This window comes from Phytophthora sojae (assembly GCF_000149755.1).
Source record: "Phytophthora sojae unplaced genomic scaffold PHYSOscaffold_5, whole genome shotgun sequence".
NCBI classification, from domain to species: domain Eukaryota; phylum Oomycota; class Peronosporomycetes; order Peronosporales; family Peronosporaceae; genus Phytophthora; species Phytophthora sojae.
The window spans coordinates 4,406,639-4,423,383 of NW_009258119.1; the positions used below are offsets into that span (position 1 = coordinate 4,406,639).

The following is a 16,745-nucleotide window of genomic DNA, read 5'->3' on the forward strand; positions in this document are numbered from 1 at the left end:
TGGGTGGTGATGGGAATCCCGAAATCCAAACCGCCGATAGGATGTCCGGCGCTCGGGTATACAAACAGCAAGATAAAACTCGGACGTTGAAGCTTTTGGTGGGAAAGACGGGCCAGCATATGACGGTCCTGGTTGAAGTGCGTGGCCACATGACTTGGCGACGCGCTCAATGCTTTGAGTTCCTCACTGCTTCTCTCTTGCAAGTCGAGCTCAAAGTTATAGCTGAGAGATATTAATAATACGGTTGTAAGTAGTGTGTTCACAAAGGCAAAACATACAAAACATTTGAGATATTCGCGTTACAGTGTGTCAAGCTGCCGTGGTTCCTGGTCGTCGTCTTGGTCTTCGGCGAGTAATGCGGCGACTTGCTCGCGTTCATTGGGATCTTGGATGGCTTCGAGCAGAACCCGAGCTAAATTGTGTTGGTCTTCGTCGAGCATTACCTCGATAATGGACACGTACCCGATGGGCGGTCGAATGGCTCCTGCCAGGGCCACCAGCGTCTCCCACTGCTCCGTTCGTGCTAGCACTCTCAACAGCGTCCACCAGAACTGTCGAGGGGGGATGCAATACGCCTCGGCGCAGTCGACAGCGAGTACTAGAGCCTGCCGATGTACCGGGTGCAGCGTCACCAGCTTCTGGACGGTCTCCACCAAAGAACCTCCGACGAGGAGCCCAGCGGGGAGAGACAGAGTGCGCTCCATCGATCGCTGTGTCTCGAGCAGCTCGAGCAGCTCATTCGTCATCACCTGGTTGAACGAGTCCGCTGATCGAGACGAGGACAACTTGTGCAGCTCCGTTGCACCCAGTGACAGCGTCGATGTGATGGAGGGGGAAGATGTATCCATCGAGGCTTGGAGCAGCTTGGCCGCCTCCTTCAGTCGACTGCGCTTTGTCTCCAGTACGCTGTCTCCGTACGCTGTCTTGCCTACCACATCTGCAGCTTGACCATAACCCCCTTGCAACACGCTCATCTTGAAGCTGTTGCCCACGTCGGAGCGAGCGATGAGCTGCTGACTGGCGAACATCCGCGCCGCTCGTGGGTACTTGCCCACCACACGAAGGAACTCGTCCCCGCGGAGGCGCTTGCCAAGCTGCACCATGATCTTGAAGATGCTGTCGGGCGTGCTCAACGGGTTGGAGCACAAACCTTTGAGGATATTCTCCTCCAAGGAGGCTGGTACACCACTGTCGATCTCTTTCTGGGGCGCATGGCGACTGGCGTTGGCTGCGTCGAACGTCAGCTCCTCCTGCATAGTCACCGTGACGGGGAACTCGCCTTGTTGGTCGTACAAGACCGCGGCCTCGCTGACCCAGTTCTCCAGCGTCAGCAGAACCTGCTCACGCGCCGAAGTCAGGCCAGACGCCTCTTGCTGCAGCACAACCTTCGCTGCGCTCCGTCTGAAGAGCGTGTAGAAGGCTGAGCAGGCGTCCCCCGTCGGCAAGCACGCAGCCTTGTCGAAGGCGTCGCTGTCCCCCGCATAGTAGCTCCACACGTTCCCCATACTCGGTCCAGATCGTAGACGACGACGCTTGGAGAAAAAGTCCTCAATCCGTAGTGGGACCTTTGAGAGGCTCCTCTCGCTGATCCAAATCGGTGCCACCCCGAAGTGGATCCGATCGTCCATTTGCCACACACAACGCGACGTACAATGCCGAACTTGCGGTTGCAGGCCTTGACTTCCTGGTGCAATCCGCGGCCGCACTCCTCATATCCCAACTGGGGCCATCATTGCAATTGATCTTCTCGAAACCCACTGGGGATGAATCCTGCAGGCCTACCACACCAGCAGCTCCAGCTCCAGCACTCCACTTCCAGTTGTCATTCTCCAATTTTCTCCCAGCAGCTCAAACCAAGCCAACCAACCAACCAACTCACCGGCACTTCGATGTGGTCAAGCGCAAGTCACGACGGGGCCCAGCAGTCCGTACTGCTGGCATTCGGAGCATTGACTGCGCTCTACGCGTCGTGGAAGATCCTGAGCATGCCCGTCCCGCTGCCGGATCCCGGCATGGAAGACCTCTTCCGTCCCGCCTCGACGCTGCCGATACTGGGCAACACCTTGGACGTGCTGCTCTTCAACCGCTACCGAATGAGCGACTGGATCAACGACCAGACCGACGCCAGCGAGGGCAAACCGTGGATCCTCCAGCTGCTGTTCCAACCGCCGTGGGTCGTGCTGTCCATGCCCAGCGACCTGGACGACGTCTTCCGCGACCAATTCGACGTGTTCGAGAAGGGCGGCACCCTCGGCGATATCTCGTTCGACGTGTTGGGCAACGGGCTACTCAACGTCAGCGGAGATAAGTGGAAGCAGCAGCGTCGCGCTGCCAGTCACCTCTTCTCTACCCAGAGCATTCGAGATGTCATGGAGCCCGTGATCCGAGAGAAAACACTTCAGCTTCGAGACGTCCTCGCACAATGTGCAGATCGTGAACAAACGGTGAGCATGAAGTCGCTGCTGGGCAAGTTCACAAGCGACGTGTTCACCCGCATCGGGTTCGGCGTGGAGCTCAACCAACTCGGTGGCGACGTCCTCGTCGACGACATGCACCCCCTGGATATCGCTCTACATGCGGTGCAGAACCGATTCCAGACCCCCATGTGGATGTGGAAGCTCACGCGGTTCCTCAACGTCGGAGCTGAACGGCGTCTCCGAGAGAACATGAAGATCGTCAACGACATGGTGCGTGGCATTATGGTCCGATCCATCGGCGACAAAACCCCTGGAGATGGCAAGAAGAACCTCTTGACATTGCTCATGAAGGACGACGTGGACGCCGACCCCCGTGAGCTTCAAGACACGGCTGTGAACTTCTTCATCGCAGGGAAAGACACGACCTCCTTCAGCTTGTCGTGGCTTATCGTCATGATGAACCGGTACCCTCGAGTTCTGCAGAAGATTCGCGAAGAGATCGCATCAGTGCTACCGGGGCTATTGACTGGAGAAATGAGCGCACCAACTCTCGAGGATACGCAGAAGCTCGTGTACTTGGACGCCGCGGTGAAGGAGAGCGTGCGTCTGTGGTCCGTTTCAACGTATCGGTGCACGACGAGAGACACGACACTCACGAGTGGAGCATTCATCGAAAAGGGGACGGTGGTGGTCGTGTCCAAGTACGCCGCTGCCAGACGCAAGAACGTGTGGGGGGACGATGCCGCGGAGTACAGACCCGAGCGTTGGTTCGACGAGAAGACCGGCGAGCCTAAGAGCATCACACCACCGCAATTCATCACCTTCAGCACGGGGCCACGGAAATGCATCGGCATGCGTCTCGCTATGCTGGAGATGAAGACCGTCATGGCTGTGTTGTTCAGTCGCTTCGACATTGAGACGGTGGAGGACTCATTCAAGATCACGTACGACTTCTCGTTCGTGCTACCGGTGAAAGGCCCACTAGCTGTGCGGATTCGTGATCGCACAGCCCCAAGTGTCTAAGCGATGAACGCTTGTGCTGCTTGTTGCCGTTTCAACTTCACCGACCTTGCTCGTATTTTTAGTGATCTCAATTTGACGTCTCCTTCGTATTCTTCACTCCATTCTCCGTTTGAGGTGTTGTAGCTACGTTCTACCCTACTACGTTGCCATGGATGAAGATCAAAAACAACAGGTAATACACATGCAACTTGCGGTAGTACGGATGTAAAACTGAGCGTGTTTCTTGCTTGAACAGTTGCGCGATGACCTGCAGTTCGCCATCATGAAGGCCGAGCAGCTCACAGTGCTGGATCCGAAGGCTCCCGGGGGATCAAAGAAGAACCCGATGGACATTAAGTCGCTGGTGGATGTGTTCGCCGTGTTTGGCTTTTCAGTGGACGATATCATCGACAAGCATGACCAATGCACGATCTTCAAGAAGATCCGCGCGGAGCTGGACGATCTGCTTCGTGATTTAGCCATGAACACAAAGAAGTACGACAAGGCCATTGTACTGCGTGATAGGCTGCGAATTATGAAGCGCGAGTTTGTGGAGATGCAGGGGACGTACGAAACTCGACGCCAAGAGAAAGAGGGCCAACAGTTTAGCCGTGGTATCGTACTGGCCAAGCAGCGTAGCGATGTCCTGTGTGCAGCACGCACGGAGGCCTGCGAGCGGGAGATTTTACACCACCAGGAGGAACTGAAGAAGACCCACGAAGTTGAGCGAGCGCAGCTTGAAACGTATCTAAACAAGTTACAGGAACCGCACGTCAAGTTCCCGAAGCTGCTTCTGGAGCTGAAGAACACCGAGAAGAACCTGGCCCGATTGAAACTCTTCGAGGATGCGAAAAACGTTTTCGTTCGTGCCGACAGCATGGAGCGGGATCAGCGAGCACTCAACACGGCAAAGTTTGAGAAGTTCAAGGAGAAGAAGCGCGCTTTGCTCTTGGAGAAGCAGCAACAAGAGCTTGCCGAGGCCGAAGAGAAACTGACGGAGAAACGCTACGTGGTCATGCGAACGAATGACAACCATCGAAAAACGTAAGCGATCTTTTGCGTGGACCTTGACCTGCAAGTACTCGAATGCTGAACTTGTTGCTTTGACGTTAAAGGGAAGTGCAACGCATGAAGAACCTGAAGGTTGATATGAATCACGCGCACACTATGGATACGCACGGCAAAAAAGTTTTCTCGACAAACGCCGTGGCAGCTGTGCGTAAATCTCACGGCGCTACATCGAGCACATATCGAGGCCAGCAACTGCTGAGTACGGTTCAAGGCAAACGTCTTGAGGTTGCCAGTCTCTGCCTACTTCACGACAGCGAAAATGGCGTTGTGCCTCCCGGATCGGTACGAATACTATGCGAATGTGTTGTGTAAGAGCTACCGAGCTGAGCTGAACCGTGTATTCCCCTGGACAGATCATTTACTCCGGTTAGCATTAGCCTCATGTGTTGCTCTGATCGTAACGATCTAGAGACGACCTGTAGTTTCACGGAAAACCACACAATGAACGTGTTAAGGTTTTCACTTTAGGAACACGACTTACTTACGAATCACGGTAGTAGGTTTATATACCTAGCAAACTAGTCACGGTGGAGGGTGAAACCCGTGCCAAGCTCAATCTGAGAGAGCTCGGCCAGCACCTGGTTGCCCGCGAGAATCGGCGGATACTTCTCCAGCGCCTCTGGCGTTGCAAAGTGTCCGAGAGGCTCCAGCGTCTTGTCGGATGCCGTGTGCGAGAAGAGCGTGGAGGAGACACGCCACAAGCTCTTGCCAGCATTCTTACGCTGAGTGATCGCCTCGAGCGTGGATTCCGCCACGACAACTTCATGGAAACCTGCCTGGACGTATCCACCCGTTAAATACTCCATTTGCTTGCCGGCTTGGACCAGCAGGCAGCCGTCAGGAATCTTCACTGCCGTGCGCGTGCCATCTCGCAGCCAAATGTACAGACCGGGGAAGCGCGATTTACCGTGGATCGTCAGCAAGTTCAAGTCTGTTTAACATTATTCCAAGAAATACCGTGAATACCCCCCAACAGGTACAATATAGATCCTTCGTAAAGTTGAAATCTTACCGTAGTGGTAGGCTGCCAGCACGTCGTTCAACTGGTTGAACACGTTGAAGTTGCTACCCGTGGGGGCCAGCAGATGCGGGCCGTTCTTGATGCGGTCCACCAGTGCGTTCTTCTCGAGACCGAGTCCAAGGGCGACAATCTCCACGAGATCCGTGATGGCGTCCAGCATCTTGCCGCCCCACATATTCATGACACTTTCCCACTCCGGGAACTTCTTGGGAACCACGGGCTCAGCGTTCAGCTCCTTGAATTGAGTGTTCTAAAGTGAAGCACCAAACCATTTCGTCAGCTCTCTCCAGCTAAGAATCGCTTTTATTCAGAAGATCCTTTTCACGTACCTCCGGACGTTCGCCGACGCGCCAGAAGAAGCGGCTCTTCTTGTCCGCTTCGGGAGGACACAGAGACACCGGCGCGTGACGCTTGTCCAGCTTTTCCGCTCGAGCGCAGTGATTGCGAGCCCGCTCCTTGCGCTCGGGCGTGACGCCCACCTGGTAGTGATACTCCGGACGCGCGTCCTCCACAAAGTCCGTCGACTCGAAGTAGCGCTCCATCATGTCCAGGAAGGTGTCATTGTCGCTGTCGGCGGCTCGCTACATGTACACAAAACGAATAAGTAAGCCGCTGCAGCTTTTCGGCAGGCAGGAACTACTGCAGCGCTTTGCTTGCCACCTCGTCGCGGACGCAGAGCACGCCGAACTTGTGCAGCGACTCGGCAGCCTTCTCGCACTCGGCCCTGTCGCCCGTGGCCTTGTAGTGCTTGAGGTCGATCACGGGGATTTCGAGCATCGCGGACGGAGGGTCGACTTGAGAAATGGCTGATAACCGCACGCGCGACGACGGCGTCGGAGTCTGGTGGTTCAGAGTGTTTCGTTCGGTCTCTACCCGCGATTGCCAATAGGGTAAGCATTCACGACACCAGCGTCGATGACTGTGGAGTGCAAAGTCTTGGGAGCATTGTGTCTCGACTACGGGGGCAGCTACTAAGACTTGCAACACGGCTCAACCCTTGGATGGTACGTTGAATCAAGAGGTGTTGCCGTGGCTAACTCCTAACGCCTAACTCTCTTGCTTCTCCTTTCGAATGGTCTTGCAGCTAGTCTTATGGTTGGTCCAGTCCTCGACCTGGTGCTCTTTGCAGCAGTAGAACGCCGCCTCGCACGCACAGCGCAGCAGGTTGGTGGCTCCGTCCGCGCCTTCTTCCTTGCGCTTGGACGAGCCGCAGTACCGGCATCCGACCTCCGCCGCCGTGACCTCGCCCACCATGACCTGCTTCAGGAACATGGTCTCGAACGTGTGCGCCACGTTGGTCAGCAGCGTGAGGATGACCTGCTGCCGCATCTGCAGCGTGAGCCACACGTCGGCCTCCATGAGCTTGCCCTGCTTGATCAGGTTCTTCTTCTCCTCGAGGATCTCGGGCGACGCCGAGGGCAGCAGCGATTGCACGTTGTGTCCCGGGTCCGCCAGGTCGATGAAGGCCAGCGACACGTGCTTGAACGTCTCCCCCGAGAACGTGGGCATGGTGCCATTGGCGCGCAGCGAGGCCAGGTACAGCAGGTCGTGGCGGCTGCACTGATCCGCCTTGGTGGCACGCGCGTTCATCAGACGCAACAGCACCTTGCCGTTTTCCTCCAGCAGAGCCTTGAGCGTCAGCTCGGGCGTGAGCAGCTGCGCGGCCTGCGGGCGCGTCTCCTTGGGGTCGTAGGACACGGGGATGTCGGGCGACGCGTTGCGCAGCAGCGACACCTGGCCGGCGTAGGGCAACGCCAGGAACCAGCGCATGAAGGCCGACGCATTGGAGCGCCAGAAGCGCGTGAGGTACTGGGCAGGCGACTGCTCCGGGGCCGCGTCCGCGGGCCCAGCAGTGTCGGCAGCTCCAGCCATCGATGCAGGTTGTCAAAAGTGTGCGGTGGTGGGACCGAGCCGAGTACAGTACACGTGTGTACCACTTATATGGCACAGTGTGTTCTGGACGGTTATGTTGCTTTTGTGAACGCTTCTACAGCGCAACTTACGCACTTCAACTTTGCCTTAAACAAAGCGTATCTTTCCCTTTCGACTCAAATGCGGTTGCTAGGCTGTCAACGGTGATTCGCCTGGCGCTCAACTCGCGAGAGGCGTGCACTGCGGAGTCTCTAGAACCTTTGATGGTCTAACAACCGGTATTGGCCGGAGGTTTACTCCTGGAACTATAAACCTGTAAATAATACATGTAGGACCCCAAACCTGTAACTACACCATCCCGAGTATATGAATACACAGTGAATACCCTTTTCAACTCAGCCTACACGGAGGCGCGCCCCGTTATTTGTTAGTCCTCGCTAGCACGTGGCTGGGGATGGCTCACGCACAGTATCGTCAGTGAAGTGCTAGCCGTTCGCTAGCCGTGGGGCACGGTCACTTAACAACTTTCTCGAGGACTCCAAGTACAGTCATGCGACTTCAGCAAGTTCTACTGGTGGTGGCACTCATCCTTATAGCTGCCACCTCGGAAGCCTCCGAGAGAATGAATACCAAGATCACAACGTTGCCCAACTCGATTGCCGAAGACCGCAGCGGTGCTATTCAGAACCGTTTGCTGCAGACAGACAACAACGCCGACGCAACAGACTCTGATGAGAGGGCTGAAGGTGTGTTTTCAAATATCCTCATGCATACAAAAGTAAGGTTGTGGCTGGAAAGGGGGAAGAAGAACGACTATGTCAAGGCGAAGCTGAAGCTCAACGGGCTGGAAGGAGCAGCCCTGAAGGCGCACAAGAACTACAAGTACTATGAATACTTTGCCAAAACTCTTGAGGGTTACAAGCTTAGCAAGTGGCTTATAAGCAACCCGGAGCGTTGCTCCGGGAGGGTACACAGGTCGGCGAATAGTTTCATGGACGATGATAACGGATAACAATTGAGTAAATCCCCAAGTTGTGTTGTTTTTAATCCTTTTAAGGATTTTAAAAGAGCACTACCAGCCGAACTCTCTAGTTGATACTAACGTGGGCAGATGCTGCGGCTGCTTCGCAGCCGCAGCATCTGCCCGGGAATAACACTTTGGTCAGCGTCCAATGGCTGCGTTGACGCCAGCAACGAGAGAACTATTTCATTCAGTTTGCAGGTAAGGTATACTGTGCTCATTTAGTACTATGTTGTGTGCTAACGATAAGACGAGAGAGCTAGCGGAACGAAGGAGAGATGCATGGTGCGCTGATCTTGACCATTTAACTTGAGGGTAAATTGCGGAATGAGAAATACGTTAATGTGCCAAGTCCTTGGAAGTGGGCGCTTCAACACAGGTAAAGAAAGCCTAATTCAAACGAACGATGCTCGTGTCACTGTCGAGTTGAGCTGGTTGGTTTGGCGAGAGACACGAGGTTGGGCATCTTCGGCTAAGTGATTGAGTATTGAGCAAATTGACATGTAAAAAATGCAGCCTGCAGCTAGACAAGTCATGTTGGTCATCTTCAGCTAAGCTTGGTCGATTATGGCGCAAATTGATACGCCTTCAGCGAGGCCATGACGCTCTCATAGTGTACTGGAGCGTCCGTAAGTGTTTGAGCGCAGGTTTTGGTAAAGAATGAACGATTAGTATCAACCTTTGGTAAATAATGTGCATAAATCTTAGCATTTATCGACGGGTACCCGATTCCGGCAGATATTAGCTTAAACATTACAATTAAGAAAGAGAGACCCGGTTTGGTAAACCCGGTTTTGGAAAGTTACAAGTTTTTTGCCGGGGCCAAGCACAGGTCTTCGACCTGTGAACAAGTGGTAAGACGACATTCCAAGTCTGGAAGGAGCTCGGATTTCAACATGTTACCACGATGGATGGCCTGAAGCAGATCGAAAAAACGGACAAGTTCCGGATTTACGAGCGATACGTGAACGACTTCGACAAGTTCGCAATGATCAAGGTTAAAGCCGGTAACCCACTCCCTGCGGAGATGGTTAGCAGGGAAGCCACCCATGCGGAGATAGTAGCAAGAACGGCGATTCTGGCACACAGTGGAAGAGGTGAAGATTACGCAAAGGTGGCGCTGGGCCTGACGGAACCCTCGAACCGGAAGAAAGCGCTCGTCGGGCTTGAACTCAAAGACTTTGGTCGCTGAGCTTCCCAAGAAAAAGACCAGCTAAGTTAGGTAGGCTTGGTTACGACAGGTAGAACAGTACCTGTATATGGTGCTAGCAATATATAGTGTGCTCCTACACGTGGGCTTTGGCATGCTTCAAATTCACTCCGTGCAAAAAGGCACTTCCTCATCCTCTCCACTGGAGACTCCAGGTCTACTGTGGCATGACAATTCATAGAATGTAGCCATCTCACTGAATCGACAATAAAATTCGAAGCGCTTCAACGCGACGACGCTCATTGAGCGTGAGTCCTATATGGCGCGCGGCCTTCTTACTGTATCTGACGGTCGCCGTATCGAGCAAGCGCGGCACGCCGACGACAGCCCCACGTTGGCTAGCCGCAGCTAATGCTGCTCCTCCTGAACTGCCGCTGGCCCTCGCCACCAACACCCGTCGCCGGCAATTTTCAGCTCGCGCGACGCCGGCTGCGTGTGTCCCTGGGACACATGGCACCAGCGTGCGCCCCATCGAAAAAGGCGCGGCTCGGCATGTGGCGTGATCAGCGGCACGCTGGAAGAGCGGCAAGCAAGCATGTGATCTCCATGCATCAAGACCAGAATGCGAGCCAAAGCGATTAATCCCGCTCGCCGATGGCTTCGCGCTGCAGAGCCTTCGGAAGCCAGGGCCCCGATGTGTTTGCATCACTTGGCGACAGGCTCGACCAAGCGAGCGAGTTATTGTATCTCGGTGCAGACGAGCGACGGCATCGGTACGGAGCAGGGGCGAGAATCCAGGCCTGGGCGCCCCAGCAGCATGTCCTAACACAGCAGGCTGCCGGGCGGAAACTCATAGCGTGTACTCGCCGCCTGCATTCCCCCGCAGCATCAGCGCGAACGCATCTGGCGCCGGCTATTTTAATGGCATCGCAGCGCCGAGCGCCGCTGCTGGCAGCTCGCCATGAGCGGAGCCATCGCGAGCGGATCCCGCAGACCAGGCTTCATCTTCCTCGTCGTCTGATGCCGTACCTACGCACGCGGGGCAAGGTTTTAAGCCCCAGACGTCTTTTCATTCGTCGAAAACGATATAGGGGTAGGTGCCAGATGGGTTTTTCTCACGGACCGTGTGGTTGTGTTGCACACGACATACACTCTGCAGGGCCTATCCGTTCCCGCTGGCTAACCGCCCCGGGTCAAATCGCCACTACGGCCGCGCGCTGAGCCCTGCCTGCTTGCTGCCCCCCGCCCCGCGCTGGCACGTAAGAACGAGCCTCTGCGCGCGCGTTGACTCCCGGACAACGACAGGTTAGGCTCTGAACCCTCTCGCGCCGGGCCCCCAAGCGCGCCAACGCCGTCTCCTGACGCCGCCCCCGCCGCAGCGAGCAGAGAGGGAAGGCCCCGTCCAAGAACAGCAGCAGCAGCAGCCATGGAGGTCGGCGCCCCCGTGTGGGTCTTCGACCGCGAACTGTGGCACGAGGCGGTCGTCGCCGCGCCCGCGGACGCCTCCTCGGGCCTCGTGGAGTGCGCGCTGGAGCCCGAGACCGACGACGAGCACCTGGTCACGCCCGAGGGCGACGACGTCGTGCCGGACGCGCAGGACTTCCAGACGCCGCGCAAGCGCCGCAACTCGCGCCGCAACTCGGTGCGCAGGAATGTATCCATCTCGGCGGACCTGGTGCTGCCGCGCAGCCAGGGGGAGCACTACCACACCGTGCAGGACCTGACCAAGCTCGTGCATCTCCATGAGCCAGCGATTCTGCAGGTGCTGAGACGCCGCTTCTTCCACGGAGAGATTTACACGAGCACGGGCCAGATCTTGGTGGCCATGAACCCGTTCAGAAGACTCGGCATGTACTCGGACGACACCAAGGACCAGTACTACAACCTGGGCGGCAACGCCGAGGCCGACAAGAGCACGCTGGCCCCGCACGTGTACTCCGTCGCGGACCAGGCCTTCCGGACCATGCTGGTGCCGCGATCGAGCGACAAGAAGACGGACCAGACCATTCTGGTGAGCGGCGAGAGCGGCGCCGGCAAGACGGAGACCACCAAGCTCATCATGAACTACCTGGCCTACGTGTCGACCAAGCGTACGCGCCGCCCGATTCGGGCGAGCAACTGCGACCAAACGACGATTCATGACCGAGTGCTCGAGTCCAACCCGATTCTGGAGGCCTTCGGTAACGCCAGGACCACGCGGAACAACAACTCCAGTCGATTCGGTAAGTTCATTAAGCTCGGGTTCACGTCCTCAGGTGAAATGCTGGGTGCCTCGATCTCCACGTATCTGCTGGAGCGTGTGCGTCTCGTTTCACAGGGCAAGGGAGAACGAAACTACCATGTGTTCTACGAAATGTGCGGCGGAAGCTCTCCATCGGAGCGCGAGGAACTGGCACTGCTGGACATCCACGACTACGCGTATTTAAACCAGTCCGAGTGCTACGAACGCCTGGACGGCGTGGACGACGCCGAGTCGTATCGAGTGACGCGACGAGCCATGTCGAGTATTGGCATGAGCTCCGATGAACAGCTCAATGTGATGAAGATTGTTTCGGCCGTGCTGCATTTGGGCAACATCAGCTTTACGACTGCCACCCGCAACGGTGGAAAGGATGATGCCTCTGTCGTGGATATGGATGAATGTGGTGACAACATTCGAGCTATTTGTTCGCTCCTTGGCGTGGAGGTGGATGTGCTACGCAGCACGTTGTGCACGAAGCAGATTAAGGCTGGCGCCGAGTTCATTACGACGAGGCTGCCCGTCGCTCAAGCGCTCTCGACGCGGGACTCGGTAGTCAAGACTCTCTACTCAAACCTATTTAACTGGCTTGTGGACCGAATCAACCGCAGTATCGAGTACAAGGAAGAAGCCGGCGGCAGCCAGTTTATTGGTGTGGTTGATATCTTCGGTTTCGAGATTTTCGAGCAAAATCGTCTAGAGCAGTTGTGCATCAACTACGCCAACGAGAAGCTGCAGCAGTTGTTTGGTCGGTTCGTTTTCCGCATGGAGCAGGACCAGTACGTGGCGGAGGAGATCCCCTGGAAGTTTGTGGACTACCCGAATAATGATGTGTGCGTGGCGCTTGTGGAAAAGCGACACATGGGCATCTTCTCGTTGCTGGATGAACAGTGTCTAATTCCCCGTGGTAACGATGAAAAACTGGCTAACAAGTACTACGAGCTGCTTGCAGGGAAGCACGAGAGCTTCTCGGTGAGCAAGCTTCAGCGCGCGAAGGGTCAGTTCGTCATTCACCACTATGCCGGCGACGTGTGCTACATGACCGACGGTTTTTGCGATAAGAACAAGGATCACATGCACACTGAGGCGGTGGACTTGCTTCGCACGTCAAAGTTCTCCTTCGTTCGTGCTTGCTTCGAAAACAGTGTGAACGGTGGAGGTAATAGCCCGAGAAGTGGTCGGACCGAGTCGCGCAGCAGCGATTCTACTACTCGCCGCCGCTCTGGAGGGGGTATCATGTCTTCTACTGTTGTAGCGCAATTCAAGAGTCAGCTGAGCTCGCTGCTGGATGTGCTGAACGCGACGGAGCCTCACTTCATTCGTTGCATCAAGCCTAATGACCAGGCAAGCTCGTCGCAGTTCGATCGAAGGCGTCTCCTAGAGCAACTACGCTGTAGCGGTGTGCTGGAAGCTGTCAAGATTTCTCGCAGTGGATACCCTGTGCGTTTTCCTCACGACGTATTTATCAAAACGTACAGCTGCATCCTGTCGCAGGTACCAAATGCACAGGGGCAGGCAGAGAAAGAAGTGGCAGCACAAATGGTGGAGAAGCTGGGGATACTGCTCGACGTCAACACGGATTCGAAACATCCTCCTTTCCAGGTGGGTAAGACGAAGGTCTTTTGCGTCCTTGAAGCTCATCAAGCTCTGGAAGCCAGTCGGTCCAAGGCTCTGTACAAGTCAGTGATCACGTTGCAGCGCTATTGCCTGGGTTACTCTGTCCGCACTCGTTATCAGCGCAAGCGTCGATCCAGCATCCGAATCCAAGCTATTTGGCGCTCTTGGTCATGCTGGAACCGGTATCAGCGCATCATTCGTCGTGAACGCGCAGCTCTTACTTTACAAAGGACTACTCGCGGCTTCTTGGCAAGAAAACAGGTCAAGCGTGTTCGTGCAGCTACGATTATCCAGTCGTTCGTGCGTGGGTGGCTTGTTCGTCGCGAGTATTCTGCCAATACGCTGAGCTTCGAGCACGACGTATCTTACGTGGGTTCATTAGATGAACGCAGCACCACTGCAAGCTCGATTTCACTATCTGAGTCAATCTCGATGAAGGACCGGAAGAACACAACAATCTCGTTCCAGAGCTCAGTTACAAGCGACCAGAGCTCCAGTGAGTACATGGGCGACGACGGAAGCATCAGCATCCGCAGCAGCTCTCGTATTTCCCGAAAGAAGCTGATCGAGGAGTACGAACCGCCCAAGCAGATCCAGAACGAGTACGAAATCGTGTGGGAATGCGGTCTGCTTGGTCTGTACTTCGAGAGTGACCCTGTTTCTGGCATGCCCATTGTCCGTCGTGTGCATGAAAGTTTGAGCAACTGTGCCGACATTTTCGAAGTTTCTCGTGGAGACGTTCTTCTCGCTGTGGGCAAGGTGAAGGTGAAGAAGGGCGATATCCGCCGTATTCTGACCTTGCTGCAAGAAGTGCAGAAACCTGTGCGTCTCCACTTCCTCCGCAATCCGACAGAATCCTTCCGTCTGCGGTCAGGATCGCTTGAACTCCTGGGCGAAGAGGATTACGAAGTGTTGTGGAAGGAGGGTGTACCGCTTGGTCTTGGATTCCGCCCCGACCCAAGCACTGGATACCCCTGCGTCCTCCAGTCGCAAGGCAACCAGCTATTGCCTGGCATGTTCAACGTCCGTGCTGGTGACCACCTGGTCTTCATCAACGAGTTTTCAACGCAGGGTGTGCGCTTCCAGAAGGTGATCGACATCCTGGAGAGCGGCCCTCGGCCAGCAGTGCTGCGCTTCCGCCACACTGACCTCGTGGAAGATCCGCACCAGCAGCTTGATCAAACGAACCCACTGAGCAGCTCGACGCTGTCGAACCCTCAGGACGATTCGAACTCGATGGGGATGTCACGCCTGACGCGGCCATCTCGTGTGAGCATGAACCCGAAGAACGACCACTCACTGTACTACATCACGTGGAAAGAGGAGGACGGTCCGTTGGGCATCGTCGTCAAGCAGGAGAGCACAAGCTACTACCCGCGCGTGATCAACGTGAAGAGCGAGGGTGCTGTGACGCGCGAATCGCAGAAGAACCGAGTGGAGATTGGCGATGTCCTGCTGAGTATCAACAACAACAACATCAGCAAGATGGGCTTCGGCGCAGCGATGAAGCTGTTGCAGAAGGGTCCCAAGCCGCTCCTTCTTATGTTCCAGCGCCCGCGCACGTCCTTGTCTATGACGGCGCGGACTCTGTAGTCCTCGTCTTTCGTCGTTGGTGTTAAATAATCAAGTTTTGGGCCGCACGGACAGCAAAGTGACGGGCGATCTACAGCTCGAGACCGTCACGTCTGCAGACGAGGATGCAGTTTGGTCAGGAGGACCTCACAGGACATTACAGCCGCGAGGACCCCACCCCGTACGCCTCCACTCGAGACTGCCGTTCAGCTTCGTAGTGGGATTTTTTCGAATGCGGCGCGTTCGCCTTGAAAGTATTTTCAATATGGTTTTGTTATAAAGAAGTCGAGCTTTCGTGTGCGAGTGCGTTGCGTTCTTCCATCACGTTTGTAGTCCTTACCACAGTACAGTTATCATCACTCTCCAAGAGATGATCAAGACCAAGCACGATGGTTTCACCACGCTGATGAGGCTATTCCGCCAGATAACTAAGGCGTGATGCAAGTAAAGGGTGCACTTGATTGCAAGAGTTTCAAGAATTCACCGTTAGCTATCGTTAAAAAAAGGAGTTCTACAAGGGTGAAGAAGATAATGCATCAGAGCTAGAGACTGGATAGGGATCCTTTGCAGCTCTACTCCTTCTTCTCCTGGCGGAGGTGGGAGAGGATGGCGTCGATGTCCTGCGAGTTGTCCGTGACAAAGTGGCGGCCCTCGCGCTCGACCATCTCGCCCTTCTCGTTGAAGAAGATGAGCGTGGGCACCGTCTTGACGCCGAACTTCTCGCACAGCTCGAGCTTGAGGTCACGGCGCGCGTAGGGCAGCGCGATCCAGGGCATCTCCTCGTAGTACTCGGTGAACTTGGCCTCCTCCTTGTCCGAGGACACGAACACGATCTCGAAGTCGTCGTGGCCGGCGCCCTTGATGTCGTTGTACACGACGTCCAGCAGCGGCGTGAACTTGCGGCACGGCGGGCAGTAGTGGCCGCTGAAGTAGAGGCCGATGACCTTCTTGCCGGCCAGCGCCTGCGACGTGGACACCACCTCGCCGCTCTTGAGCATCAGCTCCTTCTGGATCAGGGCCTCCATTGTGTCGAGTTGGAGTTGGCTGGGCGTTAAGTGTGCGCGAGCGTGAAGAAGTTGGAATGGCGCGGAGACTACGAAGCGGGCCGCTATTTTGGCGGGAACGGTGACAGGTAGCGAGGAGGTCGCTCGATTGGAGGATATTGGATCGGTCAGAAGGAGAGGCCTGATTGGCTGGCGGAGGAAATGGGCACATTGGACCCAATACTCAAGCGAAGTTCACTGCTGAAACTCAACAAGGTGGGGTTGCTGGGCGTAGCACTCAACGACAAGGTGGATCTCCCGACAGAGCAGGAGAAGACGCACATCGACCCCGCGTGACATCCTTGCTGTTGAGAATTACACGAGGTGCTCATTTACCTCTAATTTGGGCCATCAAAGCAGCATCCTGATTGGTTGAAGGATGATTGCAAATCAAATGGGTACTGCTGACGCGATATGGCTACACTTGATTGTCGACGAATGATGAACCAGTACCAGAACGGATCTTGTCGCCAATTCATTTTGTTCGCGAGTTGCTCGCCACCTCATCCTTTCGCTGCAACTACACTGCTTTCCTTACGCTTCTGAAAAAAAACTCAAAACTGTTCGACGCAGGGGCGTCTTTTGTGCTCACTCGCTGCTGCAGCTGTCGATCTCCTCTTCTGCTCTTCCTCACTTCATCATTTTCACTGGTCTTCCTTCATCTCCATCTGCAAAACCTCGCACGTGGCTCAGGTGGCCACGTCTTGAGCGGCAGGCTGC

At 55.5% G+C, this 16,745-nt stretch overlaps 8 protein-coding genes across 8 annotated transcripts; 4 read left to right on the forward strand and 4 right to left on the reverse strand.

The window, feature by feature from the left end:
- Positions 1-299: 299 nt before the first annotated feature.
- Positions 300-1,505, reverse strand: PHYSODRAFT_509038 (hypothetical protein; the record flags this gene model as incomplete). Its single annotated transcript, XM_009531184.1, has 1 exon — positions 300-1,505. One exon carries the CDS (start codon positions 1,503-1,505, stop codon positions 300-302), a length of 1,206 nt encoding a protein of 401 aa, XP_009529479.1.
- A 384-nt stretch (positions 1,506-1,889) lies between these two features.
- PHYSODRAFT_508739 (hypothetical protein) lies at positions 1,890-3,440 on the forward strand (the record flags this gene model as incomplete). Its single annotated transcript, XM_009531185.1, has 1 exon — positions 1,890-3,440. One exon carries the CDS (start codon positions 1,890-1,892, stop codon positions 3,438-3,440), a length of 1,551 nt encoding a protein of 516 aa, XP_009529480.1.
- A 262-nt stretch (positions 3,441-3,702) lies between these two features.
- On the forward strand, positions 3,703-4,802 carry PHYSODRAFT_509295 (hypothetical protein; the record flags this gene model as incomplete). Its single annotated transcript, XM_009531186.1, has 2 exons — positions 3,703-4,463; positions 4,535-4,802. 2 exons carry the CDS (start codon positions 3,703-3,705, stop codon positions 4,800-4,802), a joined length of 1,029 nt encoding a protein of 342 aa, XP_009529481.1.
- Positions 4,803-5,008: 206 nt separating this feature from the next.
- Positions 5,009-6,288, reverse strand: PHYSODRAFT_262149 (hypothetical protein; the record flags this gene model as incomplete). The annotated part of the gene is made up of 4 exons (XM_009531187.1): positions 5,009-5,421; positions 5,503-5,761; positions 5,841-6,092; positions 6,172-6,288. 4 exons carry the CDS (start codon positions 6,286-6,288, stop codon positions 5,009-5,011), a joined length of 1,041 nt encoding a protein of 346 aa, XP_009529482.1.
- Positions 6,289-6,558: 270 nt separating this feature from the next.
- Positions 6,559-7,383, reverse strand: PHYSODRAFT_510247 (hypothetical protein; the record flags this gene model as incomplete). The annotated part of the gene is made up of 1 exon (XM_009531188.1): positions 6,559-7,383. One exon carries the CDS (start codon positions 7,381-7,383, stop codon positions 6,559-6,561), a length of 825 nt encoding a protein of 274 aa, XP_009529483.1.
- A 550-nt stretch (positions 7,384-7,933) lies between these two features.
- Positions 7,934-8,395, forward strand: PHYSODRAFT_286369 (hypothetical protein; the record flags this gene model as incomplete). Its single annotated transcript, XM_009531189.1, has 1 exon — positions 7,934-8,395. One exon carries the CDS (start codon positions 7,934-7,936, stop codon positions 8,393-8,395), a length of 462 nt encoding a protein of 153 aa, XP_009529484.1.
- Positions 8,396-10,980: 2,585 nt separating this feature from the next.
- On the forward strand, positions 10,981-15,043 carry PHYSODRAFT_360938 (hypothetical protein; the record flags this gene model as incomplete). Its single annotated transcript, XM_009531190.1, has 2 exons — positions 10,981-11,565; positions 11,986-15,043. The coding sequence occupies 2 exons, from the start codon at positions 10,981-10,983 to the stop codon at positions 15,001-15,003; spliced, it is 3,603 nt and encodes a 1,200-aa protein (XP_009529485.1). The 3' UTR covers positions 15,004-15,043.
- Positions 15,044-15,554: 511 nt separating this feature from the next.
- On the reverse strand, positions 15,555-16,007 carry PHYSODRAFT_333948 (hypothetical protein; the record flags this gene model as incomplete). Its single annotated transcript, XM_009531191.1, has 1 exon — positions 15,555-16,007. One exon carries the CDS (start codon positions 16,005-16,007, stop codon positions 15,555-15,557), a length of 453 nt encoding a protein of 150 aa, XP_009529486.1.
- Between the last annotated feature and the right edge of the window lie 738 nt (positions 16,008-16,745).